At 65.7% G+C, this 9,146-nt stretch overlaps 1 protein-coding gene across 1 annotated transcript; it reads right to left on the bottom strand.

Annotated features, from left to right (window-relative positions):
- Nucleotides 1-730: 730 nt before the first annotated feature.
- On the bottom strand, nucleotides 731-8,511 carry LOC112547640 (perforin-1-like). Its single transcript, XM_075928678.2, has 3 exons — nucleotides 8,375-8,511; nucleotides 4,379-4,943; nucleotides 731-2,289 (listed from the first exon to the last, which is right to left on the bottom strand). Exons 2-3 carry the CDS (start codon nucleotides 4,888-4,890, stop codon nucleotides 1,236-1,238), a joined length of 1,566 nt encoding a protein of 521 aa, XP_075784793.2. The 5' UTR covers nucleotides 4,891-4,943; nucleotides 8,375-8,511; the 3' UTR covers nucleotides 731-1,235.
- Between the last annotated feature and the right edge of the window lie 635 nt (nucleotides 8,512-9,146).

The following is a 9,146-nucleotide window of genomic DNA, read 5'->3' as shown; positions in this document are numbered from 1 at the left end:
CCCAACTCTGCCTCGTCTGGGGGAGACCAGGGGATCTGTCCCAGCAGGACAGGGCAGTGGGGAGCCCTGATCCCTCTCTCCTTGCCTCGGTTCCGTAAGGCCAGCCATGGCTGAGTGAGCCGTCCCCAGTCTGCTCCCTGGCTTCTTATGCATGATCCAGGGGGACGGACGTGGGAATGAACCAATCAGAACTAGGGGGATGGACACACGGTCTGATTGGTGGATAAAATTGGGGGCGGAGCTATTGTGGCCACTGCCCCCTGTTGGAGAGAACGTGGGGGTGGCGATGGAGATACCATGTGGACACACAGGAGCAAGTTTCACCTTCCTGGCAGCCGCCTCGACCATCTCCTGGACTCCAGGGCTTTCGAGGGTGGCTGAGAATCTGTATTGAAGTGTCACCTGGACGTGAACCTAGACAGCTCCCCCCCACAGCCCTGCAGGAACCTGGGGCAGGCTCCGTACCTGCATGCTGTGGGCCCAGGCGGGTCGCCCGGCTGCTCCGCGTGGCTCTGCTCCAGCCGTGGGGGCAGGAGGTTGGACGGACAGAGACTTCACAAGCTGCTCCAGCCAAATGTCCCAGCTGCTGTCTGGAAACCGTCCAACGGGAACGGAGAGATTTTGCTGGGGGCGGAGCAACACGGGATGCCTTCCCTCCTGTCACTGGGTGTGGGGGAATCCCCAGGCCCTGCCCCCCATCCGCAGCCAGACGGGACTCTCAGCCGACCGGTAGAATGGAAGGTTTATTGGTTGGCAGGGACACAGTGTAGCACAGGGACCCAGAGCAGCCAGTATCTTCGGGGAGAAGGGGTCCCCCCCGCAGCCCCCTTTGTTCCCTTTCCTGGCCCAGGGGGTTACCTGCTGTCTCCTGGCCCTCAGGACGGAGAGGCTGCATATTCCTCCCCAGTGAGTCCTCCCCAGCCTCCCCCTCCTCGTCCAGATAGTGTGGCAGTGCCCGGGGAAACTGAGGCACCCACCCACACACAGAGTCATTGCAGAACAGATCACACCGCCCCCCACAAGGCAAAGAGAGTGAATGCAGAGGCAAGCAGAATTCACACAGTCCCTGCTCCATCCCCGCCTCCCGCCCCTGCCCAGTGTCCGGAGCAGAGAGCAGCCGGATGTTCAAGTGTGAGCTGCTCTGTGCACAAGGGTCCCAGCGAAGCAGCCACAGGCCAGATCCGGTGCCTTGGAGGGGTGAATCTGGCCCGCTGGCCTCCTCTTGCCCCGCCACCTTAGCCCCTCACCGGCACGTACTCCCAGCAGCTGTCCCCCCCCAGGTGGGGCCTGCACTCCAGCGAGTAGGAAAACACCACATGGCCCCATTCCAGGTGGCAGAGGAGCATGCCCCTCCGGACAGCCTTGAGATGGGCGCTGCAGGTTCCCAGCAGGTCGTCTTCCCACCGGTCTTTGTCCCACACCTCCACGTGCAGTTCAGGCCACACCGGCAGCGTCACCTCCCCGAAGTCCATGTCGTGGTCCCACTCGGGGTTGTTGTCGTTGTCAATGTGGCCCGTCTGCAGCTCGCGGCCTTGGAAGAAGACCTTGACGTAGGCATCGGTGGCAGTTATGTGGTCCCCCCACAGGTCCCTGCCCCACTGCACGTGGACACTGAGCCGGGCCAGGCCCCGCCGGAGGGGGCAGCACGTGGAGTCAGTGAGGGAGCTGCTGGAGCAGTGACATTTGCAGGAGTCGACGGAGCCGCCTTCTGGGCAGTGCTGCGGGCACCTCCTCCTCAGCCCCCGCTCAGCCACGTACTCCTTCACTGCCTGCCTCAGCGCCTCCTGCCGGGGGTCTCCCGGCCCCACCAGGGTGTGGATGGGCGCCAGGGAGTAGGAGACCAGGCCGGGGCTGGCGTGGAGGCTCTCCAGCCAGGCTGAGAATGTCGTGGTGTTCTGGGTGGTGGAGAAGAGTTCCTGGGTGTGGCTGTCCCCCCCCGTCACCTCGATGTGCTTCTCCAGGTAGGGCACCGGGGAGCTCAGCCTGCCCTGGCTGCTTGGCTCGCGGGCGTGGGAGCCATCGAGGAATGGGTTCAAGCCCAGGGCTTGCAGGAATTCAGAGGCCAAGCGCGTCTTGATTTCAATGTCTGTCAGCCGGTCCAGCGCGGCCAGGCAGGTCGGGACGGCCGTCAGCTGCCGCACACGCCCGCCCAGCGCAGGCAGCATTGCATAGTGGGTGCCGTACTTGGCCAGAAAGGGCTGGTATGTGGACAGCTTGTAGGCGAGTGGAAGCGTGCCCAGGTCCCGGGAGAAGAGGGACGTCAGAGAGGGGCTTTGTGTGAGCTGCACCCTGCCCAGAGGGGAAAGAGAGAGGAGTTGGGGGAGGAGTTAGAAGCCAATCAGAGACCTTCCCCCAGCACAGACTGACCCACTTCCCTAGTTCCACTTACTGGCTTCACTGGTATGTGTGTGGGGCTCAGCAAGAGGTGCTCTCCCCTCGCAGTCAGTGCTGCCCCATTGCCCCAGTGCAGCAATAGAGGGAGCTGCACGGCCGGGAGCAGGGCAGAGGCTCAGCAGGGGGCGCTGTGCTGCAGGGAGCAGGGCAAGGCCCAACAGGAGGCGCTGTGCTGCAGGGGGCGGGGCGGGGGCCCAGCAGGGGACGCTGTGCTGCAGGGAGCGGGATGGGGGCCCAGCAGGGGGCGCTGTGCTGCAGGGAGCGGGGCGGGGGCCCAGCAGGGGGCGCTGTGCTGCAGGGAGCGGGGCGGGGGCCCAGCAGGGGGCGCTGTGCTGCAGGGAGCGGAATGGGGGCCCAGCAGGGGGCGCTGTGCTGCAGGGAGCGGGATGGGGGCCCAGCAGGGGGTGCTGTGCTGCAGGGAGCAGGTCAGGGCCCAGCAGGGAGCGCTGTGCTAGGCCCAGCAGGGAGCAGGGCAAGGCCCAACAGGAGGCGCTGTGCTGCAGGGAGCAGGGCGGGGGCTGAGCAGGAGGCGCTGTGCTGCAGGGAGCAGGGCGGGGGCCCAGCAGGGGGCGCTGTGCTGCAGGGAGCGGGGTGGGGGCCCAGCAGGGGGCGCTGTGCTGCAGGGAGCAGGGCGGGGGCCCAGCAGGGGGCGCTGTGCTGCAGGGAGCGGGATGGGGGCCCAGCAGGGGGTGCTGTGCTGCAGGGAGCGGGATGGGGGCCCAGCAGGGGGCGCTGTGCTGCAGGGAGCGGGATGGGGGCCCAGCAGGGGGCGCTGTGCTGCAGAGAGCAGGGCGGGGGCCCAGCAGGGGGCGCTGTGCTGCAGGGAGTGGGGCGGGGGCCCAGCATGGGGCGCTGTGCTGCAGGGAGCGGGATGGGGGCCCAGCAGGGGGCGCTGCGCTGCAGGGAGCGGGATGGGGGCCCAGCAGGGGGTGCTGTGCTGCAGGGAGCAGGGCAAGGCCCAACAGGAGGCGCTGTGCTGCAGGGAGCGGGGCGGGGGCCCAGCAGGGGGCGCTGTGCTGCAGGGAGCAGGTCAGGGCCCAGCAGGGAGTGGGATGGGGGCCCAGCAGGGGGCGCTGAACTGCAGGGAGCAGGGCAAGGCCCAACAGGAGGCGCTGTGCTGCAGGGAGCGGGGCGGGGGCCCAGTAGGGGGCGCTGTGCTGCAGGGAGCAGGGCGGGGGCCCAGCAGGGGGCGCTGTGCTGCAGGGAGCGGGGTGGGGGCCCAGCAGGGGGCGCTGTGCTGCAGGGAGCGGGGTGGGGGCCCAGCAGGGGGCGCTGTGCTGCAGGGAACGGGGCGGGGGCCCAGCAGGGGGCGCTGTGCTGCAGGGAGCGGGATGGGGGCCCAGCAGGGGGCGCTGTGCTGCAGGGAGCGGGATGGGGGCCCAGCAGGGGGCGCTGTGCTGCAGGGAGCGGGGTGGGGGCCCAGCAGGGGGTGCTGTGCTGCAGGGAGCAGGGTGGAAGACCAGCAGGGGGCGCTGTGCTGCAGGGAGCAGGTCAGGGCCCAGCAGGGAGCGCTGTGCTAGGCCCAGCAGGGAGCAGGGCAAGGCCCAACAGGAGGCGCTGTGCTGCAGGGAGCAGGGCGGGGGCCCAGCAGGGGGCGCTGTGCTGCAGGGAGCGGGGTGGGGGCCCAGCAGGGGGCGCTGTGCTGCAGGGAGCGGGGCGGGGGCCCAGCAGGGGGCGCTGTGCTGCAGGGAGCGGGGGGGGGGCAGCAGGGGACGCTGTGCTGCAGGGGGCGGGGCGGGGGCCCAGCAGGGGGCGCTGTGCTGCAGGAGGCAGGGCGGGGCCCAGCAGGGGGCGCTGTGCTGCAGGGGGCGGGGCTGGGGCCCAGCAGGGGGCGCTGTGCTGCAGGGGGCGGGGCGGGAGCCCAGCAGGGGGCGCTGTGCTGCAGGGGGCGGGGCGGGGGCCCAGCAGGGGGCGGGGTGGGGGCCCAGCAGGGGGCGCTGCGCTGCAGTGGGCGGGGCCGGGGGACCTACCGGGGGATTCTCACCTGTAAAACACACAGGACACCTCATTGAGCACAAACATGTACTTGTCCTGCTGCTCCTTCTCGTAGGCGAAGCTGGCGAGCGGGGATCGCGCCCCCCCCAGGGCCAGGTCTTTTGACTCCCCCGACAGACCCAGCCCCTTCTTCCAGTCGCTGGTCACAGCCGATGCCACGGCCTGGGCCACGGCCACAGCCGACTGCTCCACGGAGCTTCTCACCTCCTGTTTGCAGGCAACGGTTTCCTTCCAGTCCACCACGGCCAGCGGCACCTTCCTGTCCTGCCGCGGGCTCTGGCACAGGGTGCAGGTGCCATCAGGGCCCTGCCACAGGCTGGTGTCCAGCAGGGAGGCCTCCGTCCAGCCCAGCGTGGTGATGTCGATGCCCTTCCCCACCAGGCTGTGCCAAGGCATCGAGGGCGTCGTCTCTCTGCACTTCTCAGCCGTGGCGGTGTAGCAGTAGGGGGAGACTCCAGGGAGAAAGAGGAGGAGCGGGATGAAGATGCTGCATCTCGGCATGGCTGGTACCAGGGCGCCCTCGCCAGGGAGCGGCTTTCAGTGTCTGAGCCTCCCTAGCGGGAGAGAAACAGAGAGAGCCTTCATTAATGGGAATCCAGTGGCAGGCAGTTCCGCAGGCACCACACATGCTACCAGCATCCCAGCAACATCCAGGCTGCTACAACTCTCCCTGCATGTGAGAGGAAAGATTCCAACAACCTACGTTAGAGCCGGCCCACCCCTCTGAATCTAACAGAGAATTGATGCAGGAGCTGAGCAGTGCAGGGGCTTTGACACACAGAAGCCGGAAGTTCTGATTCTGTCCACTAGGTGGCACTTGGGTTTGTAGTGTGTAGAAGGGCGTATAAAACACAGATGGGTGAGTAGTTTTCATTCCATGCAATGGACAAGCTGCTGTGCACATCCCTACCCCCATCCCCGGGTGCATCTCCCCTCCTTGTGTCAGGATCCTTTAAGGTGACATAGGCCATCGGGTGCCAGCAACGCCCCCTGCCCTGTGCATCGGCCAAACCAGACTCCCTCTGTAGAGGTGGATCAGTGGACACAGATCAGGCATTAAGAGCGGCAACATACAAAAGGCCCCTGGTCAGTTTCAGACTTGGAAGCTGCCAGCCTGAGACAGAAACCTCCAAACACAGACCGGAGAGAGACTCTGCTGAGCTGGGATTCGGGTGCAAACTGGACTCCCCGAGCCAAGGTCTAAACACGCCCAGGGAGCCGTTCTCCCAATGCACTGGGGAATTTCCCGCTCACGTCCTCGTCCCTTCTCCCCCTGCTGGAGATGAGCCACCGCCAGGCCGGTTCGGTTAGCTCTGGGGTCACTCTGCCTGGCTGCTTTCTTTCTTTCTTTCTTTCTTTCTTTCTTTCTTTCTTTCTTTCTTTCTTTCTTTCTTTCTTTCTTTCTTTCTTTCTTTCTGCAGCGGCTGAGGACGTGAGTTGCAGCTCCCAAGGCTCATGCCCTAATCCCCTCCTACGTGTGTCAGTCTTTAGTCCACCAGCGGGAAGGTGCCTGGGGCCAGATCCTGATCATCCTGGTCCCATTGGACGTCTGCCGTGGGGTACGACGGGCGAGGGAGGGGAAACTGGGCACCCACACTCCTGGGTCCTTTTCCCGCCCTGAGAGGGAGGTGAGGACAAGAGCAAGTGCAGGATGGGGCTGGAACTATGGATTCCTTGGTTGTTTCCCTCACACAGGGAAGGGAGCGGGGTCTAGTGGTTAAAGCAGACTGGGGCGGCCAACTTGTTACAGACGAAGAGCCAAACTAGTGGTGGATACAGTTAGGGGCAGCCCATGACTATAGGCCGACTTGGCTGTCGCTTAGGGCACCGCCTTCAACGGGGCACCCGGGGCACCCAATGATGATGTCACGGGGCGCACAGTGCACCCAATGATGATGTCACGGGGCGCACAGTGCACCCAATGATGATGTCACGGGGCGCACAGTGCACCCAATGATGATGTCACGGGGCGCACAGTGCACCCAATGATGATGTCACGGGGCGCACAGTGCGCCCAATGATGATGTCACGGGGTGCACAGTGCACCCAATGATGATGTCACGGGGCGCACAGTGCGCCCACTTATGATGTCAATCCCTTGACGGCCGTGCAGGTGGGGGCGCCGATTGTGCGTTCCGCCTGATGCGCCAGCTGCCACAGCTCGCCTCGGGCCGCTCCTGGATACAGTGCAAAGAGCCAAGGGAAGAAATGTGTTGAGGAAAAAAAAAAGCCCCAGGTGCCGTTTGGTCAAGCAAAAAAGAAAAAAAACCCAGTTTGCCCTTTTAAGAGTAAAGCAGCCATTGCCCTTTTAAGTCAGCCGTTTGGAAGTCTGCTCGGGATGCTCCGACTCCGGCTCCGTCTCCTTCAGAGAGAAACATGCAACTCCTTCCAGAGCCGCGACTGTGGGTGCGAGTGCGGGAGCCTCCATGTTTTCTTTTAAGAGCTGCACGTGGCTCACGAGCCGCAGGTTGGCCACCCGTGTCTTAGACACTCCGGCTTCTCCAGTACCACAACCCGCAGCGCACCTGGCACAGATGAAAGTTAGGAAACCCAGTCTCCCCAGATCCAGACAGGTTCTCCCAACGCAACGGAGCAGCCACAGTCCCCGGTCAATTTATACCCCAGATTTTATGCAACCCAACCCGCCGGGCCCGTCCTCTAGCATCCAACATGGAAGGGTTATGAGGAAAAGAGAGAAGAGGCCGAGAGTGAAATCAGCGAAGGACTCGAATTCCATCCCCCCAGCAATGCAGGGATCCTGGCGCAGGCGTGTCGCCGGGATGGGATATTCTGCTATCACAAGTCTCCGGGACACGCCCTGTGCTGGGAGGGGCCGTCAGTCCTGCCCGGCTCAGTTCCTAGCAGAGATGCTCCTGCGGGGAGGAGCCGGAGCGAAGCCCAAATGGAGGAATCTCCAGGGGCCGTTTTCTCCCCTTGCCCACGTGGCGGGAATCCCGTGGCTCTTGTGTTGTTTGTCACAGGAGCAAGTCCCTTGTCCAGGCGTGACTCCGCCCGGCAGCCGTGGCTCAGACTCTGCAGAGTCACAGCAAAACTCCTCAGCTGGGGATGGGCCCCCCCGAACGTCCACGGCCCGCCCAGAGCCTCGACTCGCCGGCCCATCGGCCCTGCCACGCTCGGTGGGGACGCCTGTTGTGTCTCCCAGAAGCAAACCCCTGCGATCCCAGCACGGAGCCGACACGCCTCCCCTCCGCACACAGCCCACAGGCAGGGGAGCAGGACAGACAGACGCAGCAACACACAAGCTTTCCCTAGGCACCCACGGAACCCACTTGTACCCCACGGAGCCCACTTGTACCCCACGGAGCCCACTGTGCGCCAGAGTCGCTGCAGGCAGCCGGCCGTGGTTGTGGCTGGGTTTTGTGTGTTCACATGAGAATCCCGACACGTCTCAACAACCGTCCCTTGCACTGTGGCCCCACTGGACAACGACAGGGTGTGGGGAGAGCCAGGGCACTGGGAAAGAGACAAGGGGGCAGAGCAGAGGGACCCCTCCCTTGGCCCCTGGCACACGCGGCCCTGAGCCCCCGACCTGTGTCTGCTCCAGGATGGGGGTGGTTCTGAGTCCTTCTCTTGCCTCCTCCCCCCGTGTGTGCCAGGATCATCGGAGGGAGGGAGGGGGAACGAGGCCCTCTGCCCTGGCTGTGTGCATAGACTTGGGGGGCCTCTGCCCCTCACCTTGCCCCCGTGTGCGTGCTGGGATGTGGGGCCAGGCAGGAACGATTCCTGGGGCAGGGGCGCTGGGGCAATGGGGAGTGGTGGGAGATGTGGGGGGGCAGGTGGAGTAGAAAGGGGGGGAAGGAGGAGATCGGGGGTTCAGGGCTCAGAGGGGTCAGTGCTGGGGGGACAGAAGGGGAGACACCAGGGCGGTGGAGTCAGCTCTGCACTTTGCTTGGGAAGTTCCCTCCTTTGCCCGGGCACCTCCCCTGCCCCCCCCCCCCTGCGTTTCCCCGTGTCCGGCACGTACCTGTTCTGTGCCCAGGCCGGAGGGATCCAGCGCCCAGACTCCCTGCCGCCGGGTTTGCCGGGTGCCCTCTAAATACAGCCCCAGGCGCTGGGGGCTGGTGTTCCCAGGGATGCTCCGCCCCCTCCCCTCGGGCCCCCCCCCTCCGCCCATCCCGTGGTGCCTGGCCCAGACACTGTCCCTCCCCCCAACCCCCCCCCCCCGCTTCCTCCCCTCCAGTCCGGGAAAAGGCAAACTCTGACCGGCCGCCCCTCCCCCCACCCCCGTCCCCCCAGAGCCTGGGCAGACCCCCCTCTGCATCCTGTCTGGGCTGGCAGAGCCTGAGTCCTTCCCCTCTGGTGCCAGGGCTGCGGGGCCCAGTCCCCTCCCCACCGCACCCAGGGCCGGAGGGGCCCCCCGCCCACCCCAGCTGCCCCAGAGCTCCGCAGTCCCTGGCTGGCTGGTGCCCTGGGGGGGGTGCGTGAGGCGCCCTTCAAGGCTCTGCAAAGGCGGTGGAGGGGGGTGTCACACTGAGCCGTGCCTGGAGGGTGACCTCAGAGCATCTGCGGCCTCCTGGCCCCCCCCCCCCATTCCTATCTTCCTGCTGCCACTTCCCACCCTCCACTCCACCCCCCCAAGGCCTCCCCCCGTCCCCTCTCTGCTCTCCGGCCTCCCCGCCTGCCAAACGTCTCAGCAGCAGCAGTGGCTGCTACAGTCCCTGGCGGCGTGTGCCCAGGGCACCGTGAGCTCCGGGCAGCGCTGGCTCTGGCAGCCCCAACCCCGAGGCTGCCCTGCT

This window comes from Pelodiscus sinensis, chromosome 5 (assembly GCF_052426305.1).
Source record: "Pelodiscus sinensis isolate ZL-2025 chromosome 5, ASM5242630v1, whole genome shotgun sequence".
In the NCBI taxonomy this organism is placed as follows: domain Eukaryota; kingdom Metazoa; phylum Chordata; order Testudines; family Trionychidae; genus Pelodiscus; species Pelodiscus sinensis.
This window is presented reverse-complemented; position numbering and strand designations above follow the sequence as displayed.

Coding starts and splice junctions, on each gene's coding strand:
- LOC112547640 (XM_075928678.2), bottom strand. CDS start 4,890: ATGCCGAGATGCAGCATCTTCATCCCGCTCCTCCTCTTTCTCCCTGGA. Junction 2,290..4,378: donor GTGTCCTGTGTGTTTTACAG/GTGAGAATCCCC, acceptor CCCTCTGGGCAG/GGTGCAGCTCACACAAAGCC.